We start from the raw sequence: 25881 nt of genomic DNA, 5'->3' as shown, positions 1-25881 counted from the left end.
TGTTACAAAGACAGGACATTGCTGTCCTGAAACACAGGTCATTTTAAAAAAAGGAGCTGCCAATAATGAGATTTAGGGTTTAAAGCCAAGAGAGTAATGACCAAAACAAACAAACAAAAAAGCAACCCAGTAAATTTCACAAGGCAGTGCCCATTATATTTTCCTTCATTAAAATCAAGGATGTTAAACAGATGGGACATGAGGAAGAAGGGGAGTAGAATTATAAAACAGTATAGAGAAGTACAAAAAAAAAATCACGAAGTTCATAAATAATTCTTGAGCACATAACAGACACCAATCTACACACCATAATAGCCCAAAGCATTTGCCTGAAAAAGATTCACATGTAACCTAATATCCTAATAATTATTATGAGTAGGGTGATTATATCAAATTTAAAGAAACACTGCCAAACTAATCTGTTTTTTTATCTTTAAAATTTTTTTTTTGCTTTTGAGGGCCGCTCTTGCAGCATATGGAAGTTCCCAGGCTAGGGGTTGACTTGGAGCTACAGCTGCTGGCCTACGCCACAGCCACAGCCATGTGGGATCTGAGCTGTTTCTGTGACCTACACCACAGCTCACAGCAATGCTGGATCCTTAACCCATGGAGCGAGGTCAAGGATCAAACCCGCATCTTTATGGAAACTAGTTGGATTCATTTCCACTGCGCCACAATAGGAACACATATTTTGTAGGTTTTCATTCTTTCTCTGGGTCTCTTCTCTCTTTTTTCAACTGTATGCAGACTGCACCGGGAACAGATCTGACATATGGTAGGACAGGTAGGAAAGACACTGGACAAGTTCTAGCATCAATACATTCTGTGGAAGCACCACATATTAACACAGGAGTGAGGGCTTGGAGTTGAGCAAACCTGGGTTCACTTACTTACTGTGAGACATGGACAAGTTCTGCTTCTTAACTTCTTTGTGACTTAGTGTCCTTAATGGTAAAATGGGGAAAAATGACATTTACCTCACAGGACTATCATAAGACTTAACTGAGATATAGAATTTGGCTCTGTAATTCTCAATAAATGGTTGCTCTTTTTCTTCGAATTATTATTCTATTAGCTGACTTCATAAGAGACTTTGTACAAAGCATTGACTATTACTGAGTTCATTTGATTGCTGGGAGGCTCACACTTTTGAAAACCATACAGTTACGAATAATAATGATGAAGGTGGATGGGAGTAATAATTACAGTTACAGTCACAGTGTAGAGTAGGAGAAGATATCATTTATTGAAAGCCTAGGCTGTGCCAGGCACTTTTTTACAATTTTTTAATTCAATTTATGAATTTATTTATTTTTGCTTTTTCAGGGCCACACCTGCGGCATACGGAAGTTCCCAGGCTAGGGGTCGAATGGGAGCTACAGCTGCAGGCCTACGCCACAGCCATCAGAATGCCACATCTGAGCCGCATCTGCAATCTACACCCCAGCTCATGGCAACACCAGATCCTTAACCTACTGAATGAGGCCAGGAATCGAACCCTTGTCCTCACCGATACCAGTCAGGTTCGTTACTGCTGAGCCACAGCATAACTCCCACAGTTTTATAAAATCCTCACAAAAACATCTTTAAATTAGGTGTCATAACCATTTTAGAGTTGAGGAAACAGGTTAAGAAATATTTAATGGTTAATAAATCAGGATCTAAATTTGGAGCTGCTCGATTTCAAAGCCCATGTCCTTTTCACTTTAGTGAGTCTTGGTAACTGAATCTTTGATAGGTAGGCTCAACCAATGTGCAGTTAATAAATATAGCTTATGATGATATAAAGATTATTTAAAAATAACAAGGTGCAACAGATGATATACGAAAGGACAAAAGAACTTGCTGGTACTGAGAACAAAAGACAGGCTCTTCTCTGCAATCTGAACTCCTGTTTCTTTAAAGACGAAGAAAAAAGTAGAAAAAGATTATGTTCTTGACACTCTTCTTAACAACGGTTTTCTATGTACACAAGAGGAATCGCGTGGGCAGTAATAAAGCTGGAGCCAACTAAGGATCCTGGACAGACATACTGTTAACCACACAGCTTGTCTGAATATGGAGAACCCTGGTTACATCACTTAGACTAGAGTCCACAGCCTGGGTCACACAATGACCTCAGCCCTGCAGATCACCTATGAACGACATGAAACAGGTGAGTATTTTTTTAAAAATGGGTATCATTTATCATCGATATGCTAAGCTTAGCTTGATAGCTGAAAAAGCTCAAACAAATAAAACCAAAACGTCGTATTCCTCAACCAACAATGATAAATGCCATGCAATCTAAACACATCTGCACAGAACACAGCCCAGGCCATGCACCAGCTAACACACCACCAGGAAATAAGTGAGGGATACACACGTGGACTCATATAAAGAAGCCATCCACGAAGGAGTAGAAAAGCTAGGAATCTGTGGAAGATTAAGAGGCAGACTTGGAACTTTTGGAAGAGCTACATTGGGAAGACTGTTGGCGATATTCCTGTAAAGAAACAAACAACGTGGGAAGGGACCACCATAAGCAATAACTACAGACGGCCATGTGTAAAGTCATAAGGTCAGGACAGAAGAGACAGGGGCTCTAGCATCACTGGACAAGATACCTACTTGACAGGCTGCCATGTCTCCTGCTCAAAACCTCTGTGAATCGACTGGGCGATGGAGGACTCCATGAGATCCACGTAGCGGACAACCAAGGGCACAAAGAGTTCTTGCAAGTGTTTATGAAATTTTCCATTACATAAAAGTGCTGAAAGAGTCAAGCAGAAACAGTGTTTGTCAGAGGATAATATCAGGTATTTGGAAAATATGGATGAAAACTTTTCCTGAAGGAGTCTGACACAGAAGTGATAAAAACAGAGAAAAATGGATCTTGCTTCTCATGCTGGATATCTTATCATGACAACTGATCAAGAAGTATAACTGACCTTCCATATGTGGCTGTCAAAACCACAAATAGATTCTATCTCTATAAAACATCCCTGGCAGGCGGTATGTTTTTATTTTCTAAGAGGTTTAGCGCACGAGGCATTTGACCACTTGCTGAAGATTCAAGGGAGCCGCTGAATGCCCTGAAGGCCTTGACTTGGGTAAATACAGCAATTAGAGTTATAATCCCTGTGGTATGCTATATATTGCAGAAGAGCTAAACCTCATCAGTTCTAAGAGATAATGTTTGACTATTTCTAAGAGATACACTAGTTTAAGTCACCAGAAGAGTGACTGTGGCCTTGAAAATGTCTATTTGGCTTCACGCACTTCTTAGTTATTTGCGCGTTTTTTTAGTCATTTGTTTTTCCACATGTGTACTTAAAAACAGCCAGCACATATCACGTGCATTTTCAGTTGTCCATCAGGCTTTAATGACTTGTGCTACAGATCATCCTACCTAAAGCGGTTGCAGAAGCCTGAGAATTTGTGTTATTTGGACAGGACTGCTGGATAGGAGGCACTTACCTCCACTAGAATATGGATGCTTTCTATGCGCAGGTCATAATTTCATTAGGACACAGGTCAGTGCTGGAGACCGAATGTCTGAGTCGCTCCCAAATTCCTACGCTGAAATCCTAACTCCCGACATGATGGTGTTAGGAGATGGATCTTTGGGAGATGATCAGGTCATGAGGGCTGCGTCCTCAAGATTAGGACTAGGAATCGTATCAGAGAGACCCCAGAGAGATTTCCCCTGACCCTTTCACCATGTGGAGACACAGCGAGAGGATGCCTGGCTGTGAGCCAGGAAATCGAGCTCTGGCCAGACACCAAATCTGCTAGTGCTTTGATCTGAGATGCCCCAGCTTCCAGAACCGTGAGAAATAAAACGTGTTGTTCATAAGCCACCCAGTCTCCGATATTCTGTTGCAGCCGCCTGAACTAAGTAAGACAGGATGTTTCCTGAGTTGCACCAGGAAAGAACAGAGACTCTCTAGGAAAATACTAAGTAACGCTAAGCCATTGTCAACAAAGAATTTGTAATTTTTCAGATGGATGGTACCTATTTTTCAAGTAAACATATCCTAAACATATCCCGAAGTCCAGCTGTGACTTCTTTTGTTAACCCTCAAAGCGAAAATGTGTTCATTAAAAAATACGCTCTGTGGTTGGGAAAGGGATTTCCGAAGAGATGGTATTTTAATTGAGCCTAAAGGATAGCGGAGCCCTCCGTGGAAGATCTGGAGGGAAGGTTTCCGGGTACAGGGAAGAGCTAGCACAGATGTCCTAAGGAAGGAATGCGCGAGTGTGCTTCTGGAAAAATGAGGACGCCAATGCGGCAGAAGAGGGAGAGAGGGGAAAGAACAGTCCAAGGTGATGTCTAGATGGCAGGGCACTGTGAGAAAGAAGGATTTTATTGGGGACAATGGGACATGTTATTATTGTAACTGTTATTAAGAAGGCGTGACTGGATATGGTTTCTCTGGCTGCTTTGTGGAGATGGGGTAGGTGGTGAAGGGTGGAAGAAGCAGAGAAGGAGGTTAGCACTTAACTCTTTTCTGCAATAGACCAGATGAAGGATGACTGATGATGGCGGTGGTGGCCTGGCTCAGAGTGGCAGAGGTGGAAGCTGGGGAGAAGCCTCTCAGTAATCCCCTTTATTATTTTTTTAGTGTGATGAAAATGGTTAACGATCCTGGCCTATACAACTGAAAGTTGCCAAAAGAGTAGGTCTCACATGTTGTTACTACACTCCTCCAAAAAAATCACAGCCCTGTGAAAGGAAGGTATGTCAACAAACCTTCTTGCATTAATCACATCGCAATACCTAAGTATATATATCACCACACGGTACACTTTAAACTTACACAGTGTTGTGTGTCAATTATAGCTCAACACTTTTAAGAATTTGAAAAGCTGTATATGCTCTAAATTACTAGCACATTTTAATAGCACTGTCTTTATAAAATGTTCAACTAAATATGCTAATTTCCACATAATCTTCTTTGGGGCAAAATACCTCAAAAATCTAAATAATATTTTATGTCTGTCTGTCTGTCTGGACCCATGGCATATGGAAGTTCCCAGGCTAGGGTCAAATCAGAGCTGTAGCTGCTGGCCTGTGCCACAGCCACAGCAACATGGGATCCGAGCGTCTGTGACCTACATCATAGCTCACAGCCACGCCAGATCCTTTAAACCATTGAGCAAGGCCAGGGATCAACCCCACGTCCTCATAGACACCAGTTGGGTATGACACCGCTGAGCCACGATGGGAACTCCCTAAATCGTATTTTAAAACTTGGGCAAAGTATGTGATACTTACCGTGGTGGTATGACTATGAAAATGCACACTTTCACTTCAGTTTAGTGATTCTGAAATTTGTCAGATGGTGGAAAGCTACAGCGGGGTAGAGTAGAGTAGGAAGTAATTCTAAGTACAGAAGTTAATACAACATGATTCCCTCCCATCTCTAATTGATACAGTTTAGCATGTTTTTGTTGTTAAATAATCTTTTCTGGATTATCTATATACTAAAAGGCGTCTCATTAAAGTGAGAATGATAATTATACTTAATGACAAATATCTTATTTAGGAGACTAATGTTATCTTAATGATGCTTTCATTAGCACACTGAAAGGAGCCTTATCTATTCCTGGAGATTCCATCATAAAGCTAGAAGGTATCATAGATCATATAATTCCATTCCTTTTATCAAAGGTCACCTACGTAAGGCCATTAAGCTGAAGTATTCTTATTCGAGTCATCTAAATCACTGTGGTTAAAAAATATTAAAACACACCCCCATCTGCATTTACTGGATTTTCCCTTCAGAACTCTCCTTTTCTTCTTCACCTGCTCCTTCTCTCCTCCTCCTCACTAGCATGTCTGGAGTGTCAAGCACTGTACGAAGGCCTTTGTATGCATGCTTTCATTTAATCATGCCCTCTGTAAGGGAAGCACTATTAATTTTTTAATTTCATCAATAAGGAAACTGAAACACCGATGATTTAGGACATTTGGCTAAGTCCTTTAGTCATTAGAAAGTAGAAGCAGGATTTGATACCAGAGCCCCTCTCAACGTCCACAGATTATTCGACTACCCCCCCTCGATTTTAGTTACCATCAACTCTCATCACTCTATCTATTCATTCACACATCTGTTAAACCTACCATCACTGTATTAACATTAAGACCTAGAAATAAATTTTTTGAGGTTAAAAAAAGTCTTGCAAATGACGAACACACCACACCATATCTTAGAGGAATTACATGTTTTCAGAATCAGAATTTTTGAAAACTTAGTTCAAATGAAAACGTGGAAAGGTTGAGCAAGACTATGACATTCAATGAATTGAAAAGTGAACCAAAGTCAGGAAGTGTGATTCCTCCAGTGCTGTTCTTCTTCCTCATGATTGTTTTGGCTGTTCTGGGTCTTTGAGCAATTCCAGCCCCGGGTCTATATCTAAAAAAAACCTAAAATGCTCAGTCAAAAAGATAATACATCCCAGTGTTCACAGCAGCACCATTTACAACCATCAAGATGTGGAAGCAACCTAAATCTCTCAACAGATGAATGGATAAGGAAGCTGTGGTATCTATCTATCTATCTATCTATCTACAATGGAATACTACTCAGCCATAAGAATGAAATTTTGCCATTTGCAGCTATATGGATGGACTTGGAAGACATTATGCTAAGTGAAATAAGTCTGACAGGGAAAGACAAATACTGTATGATATCACTTATAAGTGGAATCTAAAAATACAACAAACTAGTGAATAAAACAAAAAAGAAGCAGACTCACAGAGAACAAGCTAGTGGTTGCTGGCGGGGAGGAAGAATGGGGAAAGGGCGATATATGGGGAAGGGAGAAAGGGGTATAAACTACTGGATATAAAATAAACAAGGATAAACACACAGGTAATATAGTCAATATCTTATAATAACGATAAATGGAGTACGACCTTTAAAAATTGTGAATCACGGAGTTCCTGCTGTGGCTCAGTGGTTAACGAATCCGACTAGGAACCATGAGGTTGTGGGTTCGATCCCTGCCCTTGCTCAGTGGGTTAAGGATCCTGTGTTGCTGTGAGCTCTGGTGTAAGTCGCAGACGTGGCTCAGATCCCGAGTTGCTGTGGCTCTGGCATAGGCTGGTGGCTACAGCTCTGATTCCACTCCTAGCCTGGGAACTTCAATATGCTGCAGGAGCGGCCCAAGAAATGGCAAAAAGACAAAAAAAAAAAATTGTGAATCACTATATTGTACACCTGTAACTTACATGTCAACTATACTTTAATAAAAAGAGTGAACATTGTAAACATACTCAATGTGCTTATAATACACATTAAAAGCTGGACAATTTTATATTGCTATATAGCTAGACTAAGCCTGAATTTATGTAGCCTACTAATAAAAAATATATAAAGAAGCTTAGACTCTAGATCTTGATAGGTAGTTAAACATTGTCATTATTTTTAACCACACCAAAGATCAAATACACGCTAATGTAACAAATCATGACATCTGCAAATGAGCACTCTACCTCATCAATTCAAAAGCTACTTTATCATACATTTAGAGTTTAGGTATGTTGGCTATTAAGTCATACTTGGTTTGTTAAGATGAAGGAGCACATAAGGAGAATCACACTCAAGTTATTACTAAATGTTATTATAATGATTCGAAGATTAAGTAGCAATTGACTCAAACATATTTCTAGCAAGAGCGCTCTTTTATGTAACAAATTAGTACATCTGCAAATGAGCACTCTGCCTCATCAATTCAAACGCTACTTTACTGTACATGTAGAGATTAGGTATGTCGGCTATGAAGTCATACTTAGTTCATTAAAATGAAGCACATAGGAATCATACTCAGTTATTATTAAATGTTATAATGATTCGAAGATTAAGTAGCAGTTGACTCAAATGTGTTTCTAGCAAGAGCTCTCTTTCTGATACACTTGATAAGCACTGAATTCATTATCTTTTTACATAACTCTGATTATCTCCAATTCCCATCCTAGGAGTGAAAATAGAGATTTTTACCTACACCAGCAACCTGTTAGCTGTACTAGAGACTTTTCTATCACTTCCGACATTCAATTAGTCATCAATTCCTGCATATTTTATATCTTTATTATCTTTTTAACACATCGGATTCCTCTCTTCATCATCACGACCATTGTTGTTCTAGTTCAAGCCTTCTCATCTCCTGCCTTGGCTAATGCAAAAATCTCCTAACTGGTCTTACACTCTTCATTCTTCAACTGCCAATCCACCTCCTTGAAAATCTCAAGCAGAGGGGTTTGCTAAAATATAAAACTAGTAATGTACCTTCTGAAGATATTAATTCTTTAATGGATCCTTAAGACAAACTCCAAAAGCCTTAGCATGGTATGAAAGCCATATATGGAGTGTCTTTTTTTTTTTTTACAGTAATTATTATGATTTACTGAGAACATGTCAGGTACCATATTAAACACTTTGAGTTTATTTTTTTTTTGCAAATTTTTTTTTTTGCAAAATTTTAAAATTGTTATTTCCCCAATACAATTATTTTTTCTACTGTATAGCATGGTGACCCAGTCACATGTACATGTATACATTCTTTTTTCTTACATGTCCCATCATAAGTGATTAGACAGAGTTCCCAGTGCTACACAGCAGGATCTCATTGCTTATCCATTCCATAAGGCAATAGTCTGCATCTATTAACCCCAAGCTCCCAATCCATCCCACTCCCTCCCCCTCCTCCTTATGGGGTGTCTTAATATGACTTTCTCTGGCTCATTTTGGTTGCCTGACCCCTACTACCCAAGGTCCAGCCATAATGATTTTCATGGTTCAGTTCAAGTGCACACTTTCCAAACTTTTCTTGAAATGCTTCATTCTGCTGTTGCTTTGCCTAATTAACTGGTTTCCCCTGCTTATTCTCCACCCTGCATAGGCTTCCACTGTTGTCCATGTTGTACTTCTGCACTTGTCGATGTACCTCTTTCTTCCTATGAGGTGAAAAGTCCTTGAGGAAGGGACCATGTCTGTATTCCTAGGACCCAACAAAGTCCTCAGCTCAGAGCAAGGGGTCAAAGTTTGTGGAATGAATGTCTATTTCGATACAATACTAAGATTAGACTACTACATAGTTACTACATTATTATTCTGTAAAAGAACCTATTGAGGTCTGTGTATCTTTCCATATTTCTTAAATAAAATATATGGTATTAAATATTTTCATGAGAAATTCTACGTTTAGACCCCTATGTCCAAGATCAGTCTGCTAAAAATTCTCCTGGATATGAATTTTGGCTATTTTATGTCTCTAATTTTAATGAATGTAGCAAAGGGAAGATTACCTCTGTTCAGGCACGATTAGATATGAAACTATTAAATTCTGCAGAATTAGGAGACAATGGAGACTTTCTGTATTTCCTGAGAACTATCACAAATGTTGAATTCTGGCCAAAAGTGTGCTCATGTTTCAACAGTGTTTCTTTTTTATTTAAAAAAAAAAATCAAATTTAAACTCATGTTCCAAAGTTTCAGAGAACTACCAATTGGTAGTATTATTTCTCTGGCAACTAGATTCAGAAAAGGCAAGAAAGGATGGAGGGAGAAATGGGGTGGAGGGGGGAAAAAAGAGGAGGAAAAATGAGGAGAAATGAAGAGAAAATACACACAGAAAGGGAAAGAAAGGGAAAAGAGAAAATTCCGCTTCAAAGGGCAAGACTCCTGGAATAAAGACAACACTATACTTGTGTATGTAAATGTATGCTTCTTTTCTCAGTTGCCCATATGCCAGTTTGCATCCCACTCTTATCAGACACTGTCAAGAGCCCCCTTAAGATGTCGCCCCAGGCATCAGAATGAGTGTTTCTATCTTCTCCATATGGTTTAATAAGGATAGGTTAGGACTTGGGGCTGCCACCTGTCCAAATCAAGCCTTTACAAGCTACCACTGCAACGTCTCATTGGAACAGGCAAGTTTTCAACGTGGCCTCATCCAAGAGCGCTTCTGACATTATACCTGAGGTGGGGAAGGATAAAGAGCTGCTCAGGAGGAGCCTCAAACGGGGCTAGGAGAACACGAGTGGAGGATCATATCTACTCAGTTGATAAAAATACTGTTTCCCCCCAAAGGTTCCATGTTTCCCAATATCACCTTGTCAGAACATAATGAAGCATCAATGACATCAAGCCCATCGGTACAATTAGAAACGGCAAAAAGCAAGCAAAAGGCTTAAATAAGAGGTAAACTGGGGGTGCAGATGTGCCCAATTATTTTGAACATCCCAATAATTAATAAATTAGTGTTGATTATTTACATACCAAAAAGAGTCTTACATTTACCAAAGTACTTGTCATAGGCTTTTAATAGCAAGATTTCAACAGAGACTTTAAACCACAATCCAATTAATAACAATTACTGAGACAATAATCACTGGATAAATTAAGATAAGCAGATAAAAGAGTTCATGTATTGTGTTTAGGGTAAAACTATGCTGTTGACTCCTGAGCCCACATAATCCAATTTTATACTGCAGCCTCCTTCCAATTAGTTACCATTAGTGGATTACTAGGAAGAATGATTCCCCCTAAAATGCTAATTAGGCATTTCAGAAGGGAAAGTGTAATTTACGATCAGCAACCCCACCGCCCAAAAAAACCCCCAACCAACACAAACAACAATCAAAATAACAGACTTTGCCATAAAACAACCATTATTCAAAGGGCTACAAATTGTATCAATCCTCAACAATGCAAGCACCATGGCCTAAGATTTAGAAGTAACAGGTCACTCTCCATGTTGACAAATGCATATAATGAGGACCCGTCACAGGACATATGAATCTGGGCTTCAGGAGCAAAGTCAAGAGAACTGCAGCCTAGAATAGCATTTTGTAAAATGAAAACACACACACACGCCAAACAAACCCCCTCTCCCCACTCGGATCTCAGAATGACACCCAGTCTAGAATCTAGCACATTAAGGAGGCACTCAGTAAATGTCTGTTTATTGAATAAACATCAATAAAGACCCACCCTCTGAAGGAAACTCTGAGAGCACCCCACTGAAGTTTAAGTAAAATAGAAAACTCTTCAGGTGTAACTCTCCTTTTAATTAAAATTCGATAAGTAATTTTAATAGTTTAGTAATATTTAATTTATCCTATACTACATGATAATCTCCTAAAGCCACACCCAACTCTTCCTTCCTTCTCAAGACACTTGTTAAAAATACTACAGCATATTATATATTCATCCATCTATCTATCTATCAGGCGCTAAAAGGTAATAAGGAGTGAGGGCACCGATGTTATACTTTCTCTTAGGTTTCTTATTTTGGGGGCAACAAGTCCAAATGCAACAAATCCGAGCGTAAAACTGTAATTAAAAATGTCAGGAGGTCCCTTCAAGGCTCAACAGAAACTAATCTGACCAGCAACCAGAAGGACGCAGGTTTGATCCCTGGCCTTGCTCAGTGGGTTACGGATCTGGCATTGCTGTGGCTGTGGTACGTAAGTCAGTAGCTACAGCTCCGACTGGACTCCTAGCCTAGGAACCTCCATATGCTGCAGGCATGGCCCTAAAAAGACAAAAATAAATAAATAAATAAGTAAAAGTCATAGCACACAGTCCACATAATTGAATTATAATTCTACAGTCTGTTGCATTATATTAGTAGTGCATATATGTCCATATCCTCCATTAGATTATGTTTTTAAGAGCAGGAATTGTTTTTTATCCACGTATCTATAAGGGGACTGGGTTTGGTAAATTGCAGGCTTCTGTTTCTTGCAGAATTAATTCATGAAAAAAAATAAATATATATATTAATCAAGACTTAGGGCAACCATAACAAAGAAGTCTCATGATCTTGCAGTTTTCATGCGGTCTTTTATGAGATTATAGCCAAATGGAAAAGAGTAATTTCACTCCAGTTGCACACACACTTTCTCATCTTTGGGGGGTATGTCCCACAATGCTGTCCTGGTACTGCAAACAACTGAGTGCAGCTCTAACGGGACCATCAGCTCTCAGGTGTGGGGTTCTTGATGCTCATGGCCTTCAGGAGTTAAAGATGTTCCTGCAGATCTACAGGGAAGGACACTTCGAGAGCAGTTCAGAACAGATTATTTTCTCTAAGGCGCTAACGTCTACGAGAATATACAACCAGATTAAATTGTGAGGATGTCTACATGCGATAAAGTTACGAGAGCAGTACTGTGAAACTCAATTAAAAAAAAAAAGTCACTGATTTTTTGCTTTTAGATTTCTGTTATAGTTTTGGTCGGTAAAACAAGTTCTAACCCACAATTTGGAATCCAATCAACTCTTGGGATTGGAGTTAAGTATTTTTCACGCGTTAGTGGTCATTTTATCGCTTGTAAAAGCTATAAAACTAAGCTGGCACAAAGTCCTGCTATAATCTAGAGGTTATATCCGTTCTGCATTGTTCCTAGTATTTGTATGTCCAGATATATCTACAAACACCAATCTGTGAATTTCAGATGTACAGCTCATTTAAGCACTTGAGATAGAGTGACATGAAGGTGTCAGCCCTCCATATTTCAAAGCTTGAAGATTAACCTAATATACAATATGGTGACCTAACAGTTCTTCATTTGAAAGAAATCTGAAAAATAATCTCTGATACAGCTGAAGTGTGAGAATAACCCAGCGGGATTTCCACCTCTTCATTTCTTAATGAGTTTTTTGATAATGAGAGGTGACTTTGCCAGTCACTCTGGGCTCTATTATGGCTAATTTGACTCCACTTCACTCTCCTTGTTAATTATTAACACTAGCCTTTTTATCCTCATGAGACCACATTCCAATTTTTCTTTTTTCGATTTTTATGAGCCCATCTTTATGAAGGTGAAAGTCTGGGAGGATAGGTTTTCACTTAGTGTAGAGCCCGAACATTTATTATTCGTTTAGGCAGAGATGCTGTGACATTGATTGTATAAGCACGGGTGTTCTTCAGTGTGGCTTTAATGTGCTAGCAATGTGAAAAGGCTGTTAATTAAAGAAGAAGCGCCGTGGTATTTTTCACTTGGGAATCTGTTCCCAGTAGAATGGTCATTTGCCACTTGCTAGCATATCCACAGATTAAAAGGTGACTAGCTTCTAAGGGCGTGCCTTTCGGTAGCCCTGAAAGAAATGATGTGTGCCGTTTGCAGATGGCTTTCATTTGTCCCCAGCCGTCACTTACCACTCCTGCTATCGACAGGAGGACTGTGGAAAAGAGCGTGCAAGGGCAGAGTCTATTTGTCCCTGCTTCACAGTTATGCAGGATCATTCAACTATCATGCTAATTGCTTCGTTATGAAAACATGTATTTTCCCTCAATTTTAATACATCTCTTTTTCAAAACTGTTTCGTTATCATTATCATTTGAAGTGATTATCCATCTAGTTAAATCTTGAGTTGGGGGGGGCATGGATGGGGTGGATGGATGCAGAGTGGAGAGGCAAGCTGGAGTTGTCTTTTTTTGGACAGTAATGAAGGAGCTGGAGTTTGTTTTCTTCATCAGTCCTGCTCTGGGAATCAGTGGGTGAGGCTGTGAGGGGCGGGAGATTAGGGACAGTTGCTAAAAGTGTGCTGCAGCTGGTCCTCGTCCCTTGAGGAAAGCCACACTTCATCTCCAGGGCGTCTTACGGCTAAGGCTTTCCCTAAGCATGCCTAGCTGGAAGGAAACACACACGCCCTCCAGACAGAACTCTTTTCTCCCCTCCATAACACCGTGACCGAATTCTCCGTCTCGAATCTTTTGCTCCACCAATGAGTTCAGTCCTGGAATGCTTGTCGTGGATGCTTCAAAATGCACATGCTAGGACAATACTTTGTTGGGTTCTTTCTGTACCCTTTAAGCAACCTGCTTCCTCTGCCTGTACAATTCGAGGCCCTTATAAATATTTTATGAGGTAAAAGTGAAAGTTCAAGGAGTCTCTTACCCCCCTACCCCGCCTTTTTTTTTTTTTTCTCATTAGGGCCACACCTGAGGCATATGGAAGTTCCCAGGGTAGGGGATGAATCCGGGCTGCAGTTGTAGCCTACACCACAGCAACACTGGATCCGAGGCACATCTGTGACCTCCATTGCAGCTTTTGGCAATGCCAGATTCTTAGCCCACTGAGCTAGGCCAGTTATCTAACCCGCATCCTCATGGATACTAGTCATATTCTTTTATTTTATTTTTTTTGTCTTTTTTGCTATTTCTTGGGCCACTCCCGCGGCATATGTAGGTTCCCAGGTTAGGGGTCCAATCGGAGCTGTAGCCACCGGCCTACACCAGAGCCACAGCAACGCGGGATCCGAGCCGCATCTGCAACCTACACCACAGCTCACGGCAACGCCAGATCATCAACCCACTGAGCAAGGGCAGGGACCGAACCCGCAACCTCATGGTTCCTAGTCGGATTCGTCAACCACTGCGCCACGACGGGAACTCCTATATTCTTAACCCACTGAGCCGCAACAGGAACTCCATCCTATCTTCTTTAAAAATATTATTTTGGAGTTCCTGTCCTGGCTCAGTGGTTAATGAACCCAACTAGTATCCATGAGGATGTGGGTTTGATCCCTGGCCTTGCTCAGTGGGTTAAGGATCCAGCATTGCTGTGAGCTATGGTGTAGGTCACAGACAAGGCTCAGGTCCCGAGTTGCTGTGGCTGTGGTGTAGGCTGGCAGCTACAGCTCCAATTGGACCCCCAGCCTGGGAAACTTCATATGCCGTGGGTACAGCCCTAAAAAGACAGAAGACCAAAAAAAAAATTATTTTATAAATGCCCTCCAGAACCTGCTTTTGCCATTGGCGATGGAGGCACACTGAAGACCAAGTAATGAGGTTTGTGTTGGCCTGGTTTCCTGCAGAAGGCCCCGCCCAGGCACCTCCCCTCTTTGGGGTTTAGTTTCTTCAGCTGGAAAATGAAGATGCTTGTCTAAGGTCCTTTCTACTCCCCCAAAGATAAGCACCTATTTTTAACTATTGAAGTATAAATATTTTAACAGAAGAAAGATGGTAAACATCCAGGGGGAACATCTAAATTATTCACTGAAAAACCAAAACCACCACTTGGCTCTAAAGCTTTCCAGATGCAAATAAAGTACAAATTCTAACTAATATCTCTATTAGTGTTAGTAATTTTTATTTTGGAAAAGCAGACATGAGTATGTGACATTATTAGTAATAAATCACAACTATTTAAAATCTCTACATAATTAGTGGTATACCACTTGTGGGTAACAACAAGCACTGTTATTCAGCAAATTATCTTCCTTAACAAGATTGGACATTTCAGAGCAATCTGTTCCTATTTTACCTCTGGCTAGTTAAAGTTTAAATTAATTAGGATTTGTACTATAACTCTAATTGGGTCAAAATGATAAAAACTGTCATGCCATGGCAGTGATGTAAGAATCTTTTGTAGAAGGGGTGGTGGTGGAGAAAGAACAGGAAGTTTTATATTGTCCCATAAGCTTTCCAAAAGGACAGTTTAGGGGCAGCTTGTAAGTTGAAATTTAGCATTTGAATTGAATTCATTAAATCATCATCTGACTATTTTAGGAATTTAATAAAACCCAGACTTATCAATAATAGTCTTCATTCCTATCACATATAATATTAATGGCAAAAACATGTATGTCTTACCATCTACTGAGATATCAGTAAGTGGTCTTGGCATTGGAGAGGAACTTATGAGTTCGAGTTGAAAGTTACTGCATTCTATTTCAATTCCCCAGACCACACCAAACTCCCAACCAAAAGGAAATTATGGCACCAGGCAACATTTCTATTTACCTCACTCCATAAAGGAGCTGTTTTTCTCTGAAATAACTTATGTTTTCCAAAATAAGTTAATCACTGCAAAATCAACACCTAGGTCTAGATTTACCCCCCAGACTGACAGCCCTCAAAGGATATCATCAGTAAATGCTTCTGTGTTTTTAAATAATATACAACAAGATGATATAACATAATACTTTATCCATATAATATAGCCAATGGAAGTAGAAATGCTTTAAGACAGGGGAGGGATATGTCATTCTTTCGAATTAAATATTCCCAAAAAAATCACACTTCTTATTTTATTTTAGTGTTATTATAATTTTTTCTTTAGGTCTGCAGGTGCAGCATATGGAAGTTCCTGGGCTAGGGGTTGAATCAGAGCTGCAGCTACTGGCCTACAACAGTCACAGCAACACGGGATCCAAGTCAAGCCTGCAACCTACACCTGGGCTCACAGCATTGCTGGGTCCTTAATCCACTGCATGAGGCCAGTGAGCAAACCTGAATCCTCTTGGTTACTAGACGGGTTTGTTTCTGCTGAGCCATAACAGGAAATCTTAGTGTTATTTTTGATATAACTCTCATAAAATTACACTTGCAATGTAAGAGCTTTTAAAAATAAATTTTAAGAGATGTTAATTAGTTGGAATTGCAGTAGAGGTTGCCCCCAAATTTCTAAGAAAACTAGAAAATGTTTTTGTTTATAATAAATTCTAATATATTGAATAGTTAAATGAGTCATCATTTTGACTCTTTGATGGTAATCATTAATAAATACCATTATCTTTGAATAACCCCCCAAATAAATCTACACATAGTCAATTCTTGAGTTTTCATGAAGTAGAGAAAAGCAGTGTTAGAAATAATCCTATATTTTTTCTCTTTAGGGACCTAAAGTACAATATATGTATTTGTTTTTCACAGCGGGTTTACTGTTACACACTCTTCTTAAGACAATATTAAACCTGACTTGTATTTCGCTAATACTTAGTGATATTGAGCATTGTTTCAAGTGCTTGTTGGCCATCTGTATATCTTCCCTGGAGAAATGTCTATTCAGGTCTTTTGCCCATTTTTCAATGGGGTTGTTAGCTTTTTTGCTGGTGAGTTGTATAAATTGTTTGTATATTTTAGAGATTAGGCCCTTGTCAGCTGCATCATTTGAAACTATTTTCTCCCATTCTGTAAGTTGTCTTTTTGTTTTCTTTTGGTTTCCTTTGCTGTGCAAAAGCTTGTCAGTTTGATTAGGTCCCACTAGTTTATTTTTGCTTTTGTTTCTGTTGCTTTGGGAGACTGACCTGAGAAAACATTTGTAAGGTTGATGTCAGAGAATGTTTTGCTTATGTTCTCTTCCAGGAGTTTGATGGAACATGTAATGTGAGTAAAACGAATGTATACATGTAACTGGGCCACCATGCTGTACAGTAGAAAAATATATACATAAATAAAAGATTTAAAAAAAAACCCTGACTTGTAATTCCTTAGCAGAAAAAAATGGTGATAAGAGACTAGGAAAGGAAGAAGGTCTTTTGAAGTCTGTTAGCCGCAAGAAGGAACCAAACTGGAACTTAAAATCTCACTGACGATAATTTGCAGAATCAGTGTTCACATACAGATAACAGTGGGTGTAGCAACTCCTGAGAGCAGATGCTGCTGTTGAGTCTGAAGTAGGAATTAAAGTTTAGTATTTTTGGCTTTCTAACATCATCTCATAGAAGTGAAGTTGGGTAAGAGGATGAACAGGGTGGCGAAAAGAATCAAGATTTAAATGTTAACAGATCAATATCTATAATATTTATTTAGCATCACATATGACCTATCACCTTCTTTCATCTTCATTGCCAATGACACTGTAGGCACTATTATTTCTCTCTTTTACAGATGAAGAACCTAAAGTTGATCAAGGTTAAGCTACTGTCAAAGGTAAAGTAGCAAGTGGCAGAGACAGATGTTTATCCCCGAGGCCCATATTATTAATTAGTATAACATGATGCCTCTCTTACTATAACAGGTTCTTCACTTGGTGTCCAAAATCCAGACATCCATGGGGAGGAGTCACTATGACGCACAATTTCATATTTATGTGGATGCTTTTCTCAGGTGAACAGTTGTAGTTTTATCACAGATCCAAAGGGAAGAATAACCAAAGGAAGGTAAGAAATGATGGACCACCATGATGAACAAAGGCAAGAATTTTTTTTAAAAAAAACAAAGATAAATGTCGGAAAAAGGACCGAGGTTTAAACCTAGAACTATAGACTAGTGATATCCTGGTAAGAGAGAAGCAAAAAGACCTGTCGTTTTAAAAATACAGCAAGTGTGAACTGTATTGGGTAACTAAGTTCCTGGGAGAGCTGGCAGACCTGCACTGCAGGAAGACAGGGCAGAGGGCAGGCAGCTCTCCTCGGGGTCTAGGTTCCTCAGGTCATGTCGTGGGCGCTGTGTGTGGGCGCTGTGTTCTCAGCATCACGCTCCAGAGCAATACTGAAAGATGGAGTGACGTCTCTTCAGAGAAATGTGATAAGAATGGTAACGGGTATGACACGAGGAAGAGCTAAATGACTGGGAATAATGGCTGCGAGAAACCATATGCAACAGAAGAAGGCCATTCCACGGATCAAGTAGGACAAGTCAGAACCAGAGGTTAGGAGGAAGCAGAATTCAACCTGGTTTATAATGAGAGTAACACTAAGAATAGGGGGTTAATGACCCCAAGACCTCTTCGAGTTGAAGCAAAGGCCTTCAGTAGAGACCAAACTTGGATTGAAGGGAAAGGTCAAAGAGAATCATCATAGGAAAGGCCCACAGGAATCTGTGCACGAAGAAATGCCTTCACAAAACCCTGATGAAAAACTAGGTTTCTACTGGCTGCTAGAAGACCATCTGCCAGAATAATTATGAAAGTTATCACTGCATTGGAAAAAATGTCTCAGCAGAGAACCTCTGATTCTCTTTAATTTCTAAATACTGAGAGAGCAAGTGTACCACAGGGCAATGTCGCTATCATCTGTAGAATCGAATCCCTTCAGACAAACAGCATTAGCACACTGCCTATTAGCAGAAGCCTTAACATAGCTCAGTGTCTAGAATAACAAATTTCTAACGTTTCTTTCAGAATGTTCGTATTCTCGAATACTTCAGAAATGTTAATCTTGGAAGATTTTCTGATTCAAGAGGTACCAAGAGAAGGTGCCTATGTCATCAGGGCTTGATGAAGGCAGGGCGGGTGGGAATGACAGCCACTTTGGAGGCCAGCGGAACAATGCGAGAGTGTTGCTGGTACCCCCCAGACCCTGGCTGGATATACCTTGGAAGGCTGAGCAAAGGTGAATGCTACCCATCTTGATCCTGCCAGGTGAGTGCTAGCGCTCTGTAAATAGACGCTTAGGCACACAGCGTTCCGTCCCTTCCCCCGTTTCCTATAATACAAAAGAAAATGCACATGCTTACCGTCATTTCTGAGGAAATTATTAAGTAGTTGGAAAAGAGGAAAACTGTCCCAGGAGTCTTGGGGTTGAGCCTCTAGTGCAGTATCCATATCCACTGTGAATAAAGCCCAAAATTTCTCTGCATGCTCTGCCAATAAATCAGGCCACCAGGCAAATGCCTGTGAAGAAATAAAGAAATAATGTAAACAGAGATTACCTCTTGAAAGATACACAAATACTGTGCTGCCTGAAAACGTGTTCTTAGAAGTGAAATTGTAGAGCAACATTGTAGAATATGGTATAAAATGTTTTAATATCTCTAGTCAGGGAAAAATATTGGAAATAAATACAAACATTTATAGCAGTTATGATTAAATTATGAGCTATAAGGAAATTTTCTTTTAGTCTTGTTTTATATATTTTTCAAGCCATTTAAATTAAAACTGTATTAAAAAGCAATAATATCATTTTACATTTTAAGTCAACTTTAGATTTTATATTTTATTTATCAATGCCAAATTTGTTTACTATTTAAATACATGCATTTATAAAATTTCCTTAAATAAGCTTTTTGCCCCTGTACAGCAGAAACTGACATAACATTGCAAATCAACTATAATAGAAAAAAATAAAAATCTTAAAAAAAAAAGAAAGAATGACTTATGTCCCTAATCTGGGGTGATAAATGAACATACACATTTGTGAAACCCAAAGGACCCCAAATGGATTGGCCTAAAGAGCTCTGTCCTGAGACACATCATAATTAAAATGTCAAAAGTCAAAAACAAAGAGAGGACTTTGAAAGCAGCAAGAGGGACTCATCAGACACAAGGAACCTCCCAAAAGGCTAATGGCCAGCAGATTTATCAGCAGAAGTTCATTCATGGACACAGAGTATAGAAGAGGTAATATTTGACATCAATAACAAAGTGTGTGCGGAGAAAGTAAAAGTGCAGGGTTTTTGCATGTGATTGAAGTTATCATAAGTTTACATGGTTAAAAACTCTGGAGTCCAGTTGAGAGGTGTGTCTTTGCCCATTAATAGTTACTTTAAATGTAAATGGATTAAACTCTTCGATCAAATGATAGTGGCTAAAAGGGTAAACAAGATACAACTATATGCTTGCTGCCTATGAGAGACTCACTTTAAAATGAAGGCCACACACAGGCTGAAGGTGAAGGGATGGAAAAAGATGGACAAAGTTATCATTCTATGCAAATGGTAACTGAAAGCAAGTAGGGGTGACTACACATAGAAAAAATACATTATAGGTCAAAAACTGCCACAGAAACAAAGAAGGCTATGCAATGGGAAAGGGTCAATTTGCCAGAAAGCTAAAACAATGAGGAATACATAAGCATCAAACATCAGAGCACCTAAATACATAAAGCAAACACTGACTGTGAAGGGAGAAATAGATGACTTACAAAAGGAGACTTCAATACTGCACTTTGAAAAATAGAGAGATTATCCAGACGGGAAATCAATTAGCAAACAGTGGCCTTGAACAACACCAAATCAGCCCAACAGACATACACAGATCATTCCACACAACGGGAGTACACTACATATTCTTGTCAAGTACACATGGAACATTCTCCTGAAAAGATTATGTTTGGTCACAAAAAATTCTTATAAATTTAAGAAGATTGAAATCATCCCCAGTATCTTTTCCAACAGTAGGAAAAAACCTAGAAATGAATAAGAAACAGAAAAGAGAAAATTTTCACAAATACATGGAGATTAAACAAGACACTCTTGAACACACATTCACTCAAAGAAATCAGAATAGAAAATATCTTGAGACAAATAAAAACTATAACATACCAAAACTTATGGGATGCAGTGAGGGCGGTACTAAGAAGGAATTTTATAGCAATGAATACTTACCTTAACAAATCTTTTGTTAGATTAACAAAGAAGAAAACAAAGAAGACGCTAATAAAATCATAAATGGAAGGGAGACATTACAACTGATGCCAGAGAAATAAAAAGACCATAAGAGACTATTATGAACAATTATATGACAAGTTGGACAACCTAGAAGAAATGGATAAATTCCTAGACACACATAACCTGTCAACACTGAATTAAGAAGAACAAGAAAAGTTGAACAAACTCAAAACAAATAAGGAATTTGAATCAGTTATCAACAAACTTCCAACAAGAAAAGCCTAGGAACAGATGGTTTCATAGGTGAATTTTATCACCAAGCTGCCTCCAAAAAACAGAACAGGAGGGAAATTACCAAACATATCTTATGAGGAGTGTTATCACCCTGATATCAAAAGCAGAAAAAGACACCACATAAAGAGAAAAACACAGGCCAATATCCCTGATGGACACGGATGCAAAAATCCTCAAAAAAAAATATTAGCACATAAATTTCAACAGCATATTAAAGTGACCATGTACTATGACCAAGTGGGATTTATCCGTAGGATGTAAAGTTGATTTGACACACACAAATCAATGTAATAGATCAAATTAACAGAGAAAATGATAAAAATCACATGGTCATCTCAGTAGATGCAGGGAAAGGATCTGACAAAATTCAAAAGCCTTTCATGATAAAACTTCTCACAAATTAGATACAGAAGGAACTTAACATGAAAAAGACTGTATATGAAGGGCCCATAGCTAATCCTACACCCTCCGGTAAAAAACTTTCCTTTAAGATCCAGAATACAGCAAGAATGCCCACTCTCACCATTTTTTTTCTCAACATGTTAATAGAAATCTGTGCTAGAGCAATCAGGTAAGCAAAAGAAATAATAAGCATCAAAACTAGAAAGGTAAAATTATCTTTGCAAATGATATAATCTGGTAAGTAGAAAAAACTGAATATTCTATAAAAAAAACTGTTGGAACTCATGAATATATTTAGCAAAGATGCAGGATATAAAATCAACATCCAAAAATCAGTTCTATTTCTATATACTAATGATGAACCATCTGAAAAAGAAATCAAGAAATAATCTTATTTACAATGATATAAAAGAGAGTAAACATTTTTAGAAATAAACAAAACCAAGCAGGTGAAAGACTTGTAAACTGTGAAGTATAAAACACTGATAAAAGAAATTAAAGCAGTCACAAATAAATGGACAGATATCTGGTGTTCATGGATTGGAAGAATTCATATAGGTAAAATGTCCTTACTACCCAAATGATTTACAGACTCAATACAATCCCTAACAGAATCCCACTGAATTTTTATAGGAATAGAAATAAACAACTGTAAAATTCATATGGAATCACAAAAGACCCCCCAGATAGCTAAAGAAGTCTTGAGAAAGAAGAACAAAGCTGGAGGCATCACACTTTCTGATAACAAAAAAGGTATACTGCTAAGCTGTGGTAATTAGATAAGTCTGGCACTGGCATAAAAACAGATATATAGCCCAATGAAACAGAATAGAGATCTCAGGAATAAACTCACACACACGGTCAACTAATCTTCAATGAGGGTACCAAGAATACACAATGAGGAAAGAACAGTTTCTTCAATAAATGTGCTAGGAAAACTGGAAATCCACAAAGCAAAAGAATGAAATTGGATCCTTAATTTACACCATGCACAAAAATAAACTCAAAATGCATTAGAGACTTAAACTTAAGAATCTGTGAAACACTTAGAAGGAAATAGAGAAGAAAAAGCTTAACTTTTTCTGTGGCAATGGTTACTTAGATATGACACCCAAAGCATAGGCAACAGAAGCAAAAATATGTAATTTATCAAACTAAAAAGCTAATGTGGAGCTCTCCTGGTGGCTCACTGAGTCAAGAACCTGACATGGTGTCTGTGATGATTCAGGTTCGATCCCTGCCCTTGCTCAGTGGGTTAAGGATCTGGTGTTGCTGCAAGCTGTAATGCAGGTTGCAGTGCAGCTCGGATCAGGTGTTGCTGTGGCTGTGATTTCCTCATACGCCTGTAGCTGCAGCTCAGATTTGACACTTAGCCCAGGAACTTCCATATGCTGCAGATACAGTTGTAAAAAGAAAGAAAAAACAGCTCATGTCCTGTAAAGAAAATAATCAACAAAGGGAAAAGGTAACCTATACAATGGGAGAAGCCCATACCTGATAAAGGGTTAATATCCAAAATATATAATATGCTCCTACAACTCAAATCAAAAAACCCCAACCGATTAAAAGATGGACATGGGGAGTTCCCGTCGTGGCGCAGTGGTTAACGAGTCCGACTAGGAACCATGGGTTTGATCCCTGCCCTTGCTCAGCGGGTTAACGATCCGGCGTTGCTGTGAACTGTGGTGTAGGTTGCAGACGCGGCTCGGATCCCACGTTGCTGTGGCTCTGGTGTAGGCTGGAGGCTACAGCTCCGATTCGACCCCTAGCCTGGGAAACTCCATATGCCATGGGAAGTGGCCCTAGAAAAGGCAAAAAGACAAAAAAAAAAAAAAAAAAAAGATTGATATGGGATGGAAAAAAAAAAGACTTTTCTCTGAAGAAGACTAACAAATGGGCGACAGGTATATAAAAAGGGCTTCAACATCACTTACCATTGTTTGATTTTTCAAATGCCAATCAAAACTACAATGAGATCTTTATTTCTGTTTTTGTGCCAGTACCACATTGTTTTGATGACTGTAGCTTTGTAGTATAGTCTGAGGCCAGGGAGCCTGACTCCTCCAGTTCTGTTTTTCTCTTTCAATATTGCTTTGGCTATTCGGAGTCTTTTGTGTTTTAACTTGCATTTTTCTAATCTTGAATGAGTTTGAACATGTTTTCATATGTTTCAGGGTCCTCTCTCTTTCTCTCTCTTTTTTTTTTTTTTTGGCCATGCCTGAAGTATGTGAAAGATCCCAGCCTCAGGATCGAACCCATGCCACAGCAGTGACAAGAGCAGCTGCAGTAACAAAACTGGATCCTTAACCCACCGCACCACAAGAGAACTCCTTATACTGCTTTTAGTGAAATGTCTCTCATGTCTTTTCCTCTTTCTTCTATTCAGTTTTTGACAGTGTTATAAATTTTTAACTAAATAACTGTCAAAAATACACATTTCTGTGACAGATATTTTTGTGATTCTTCCAATTAAAATTAATTTTTACAAAATGATTCATCATAGTATACTCAGAGAAGTCCATATCTACTTTCAAGAACTTTCTAAGAATATGTGAGATTTGTGGTTGCAAAACTCCATTTAATTTCTGGCAATGTGATTTAGATTATAGCAAAGAGTCAAACCATAAAGGGAACCAAAAAAAAAAAAAGGTGGCCTATAAAATACTGACATACTGAGCATTTTCTTAAAAACCGTTATCCCCAAAATAATATTCAATATATTTATAGAAACATTACCATGTAAATAATTAGCAGGTGGTAAATAGAAGAAAATATTGCCTGAAGAAAGCACGGTGCAGTACAAGTATCAGACTCTAGAGTGAGGAACATTTTAACGGCTGGCTCCATACTTCTAACTTTGACTTCGCTGTTACAAACATATGAATGTGAAAGCCTGTTAGAAAAGGTATGTTCTATGGTACACTGAGCTGTTGTTCTTTGAAAATGTTATATTTGTATACTTTTTTGTTTAAATCTCCACTAGAATGGGTCTATGACAATAACATAAAAGTTAACAAAAATAAAACAGCAAACACCATTGCACTGCATATACCTCGCTTCCTGTCTTTGAGAGCCATGGCAGAGAAGCAGAGATTCCTTACTCTGAGCAGAGCAGGATCGAAATGCTAGTAAAAATGCAGTACTGCAAAGAGACATTTTCAATGTCTCACTTCCAGTTCATAACCAATACCTCTGCGAAAGGTTAAAATTAAGAAAACAACAGTCATGTTAGGTCAAGATTGTCTCGAGTCTCTGAGAAAAATTTCCAAAGCGCTTTCAAAAGTTAACTTGGAAGACAAAGCCATGGTGGGGAATGAAATGCAATGGAATATAAATTTTCTTAAAAAAACAAAACAAAACAAAACAAAAACCAAAAAAACCAAAGCAGCTTCAGGTTGGCAAGACTTTAATATTAATTCAAAATTTTCATCATGTTTTACATTAAGTACATATTTAGTTTCGAATTGTATTTCTGATATTATTATTCCTGATAACCTGTGATGAATGCTTATTGTTCTAATGATGACCAGAGAAAGAGTTAAGCAACCACTGTCTTTGAAAATGAAAATCGAGGGTTGCAGGCTATTATGTTAAGAACACAAGGTCAATACTACCACCTGTCCCCTCCCTCTTTCTGCCATCCCTCTGAGTGTCAGTGCTCCCACCCTGGGTTGGTAGGAAGAAGAAAGGCTGAGTAATTTCCTGCCCAGAGCACCACTTCTTGAGATGGCTGAGGCTCCACAGTGTGTGAGGCTTCACCAAGGGAGGAAAAAACCTTTCTTAGAAAAGCATCCATCTGTAGGACACCAATCGAAAGTCATGATTATCTGGGTTAGGGTTATCCTGGCTCTAAAGCTAAGCTGCTAATTAGTGTAAACAAGACGGCAGACGTAAAAGAATTTAATTAAGAAGAAAATACAAAACTTGATTGTAATCCTTTAGCCATTCTAGTCTATCAAAGTTCTAACAAATAATAAATCGTGTATAGTGAGAATAAACTATGTGGCAGGCTGAAGATACTCTGAAGGCCAAGGCTGTGTGTTTGTTCAATGTAGTTGACAAGAGTGGCAGGGAAGGCTATCCCTGGAACTGCTATCCCCAGAGCCCTGGGCTTTTGAATTTGGTGAGGCT

At 38.8% G+C, this 25881-nt stretch overlaps 1 protein-coding gene across 34 annotated transcripts in view; it reads right to left on the bottom strand.

The window, feature by feature from the left end:
- CADPS2 (calcium dependent secretion activator 2) overlaps positions 1–25881 on the bottom strand; it is a 489830-nt gene that overhangs the window by 65832 nt on the left and 398117 nt on the right. For 19 of the 34 annotated variants that reach the window (XR_014834387.1, XR_014834389.1, XR_014834388.1 and 16 more), the window contains 2 exons: positions 19183–19339; positions 2611–2752 (listed from right to left, as the gene is read on the bottom strand). Coding sequence is in view for 28 of the 34 variants with exons in the window: in XM_085005976.1 (XP_084862102.1) it covers positions 2611–2752; positions 19183–19339 (299 nt within the window). In the remaining 6 variants the exon portion in view is untranslated. Of the gene's footprint in view, positions 1–2365; positions 2486–2610; positions 2753–19182; positions 19340–25881 lie in introns of all 34 variants that reach the window. The other 15 variants (XR_014834384.1, XR_014834386.1, XR_014834390.1 and 12 more) reach the window with 1 other exon arrangement.

This window comes from Sus scrofa, chromosome 18, assembly GCF_054392235.1.
Source record: "Sus scrofa isolate SSC_HxYL_T2T_F1_AM1 chromosome 18, Sscrofa_HxYL_maternal_Yorkshire_Landrace_v2.0, whole genome shotgun sequence".
Taxonomy (NCBI): domain Eukaryota; kingdom Metazoa; phylum Chordata; class Mammalia; order Artiodactyla; family Suidae; genus Sus; species Sus scrofa.
Note: the sequence above shows the minus strand (reverse complement) of the source record. Positions and strands in the feature narration are given on the sequence as shown.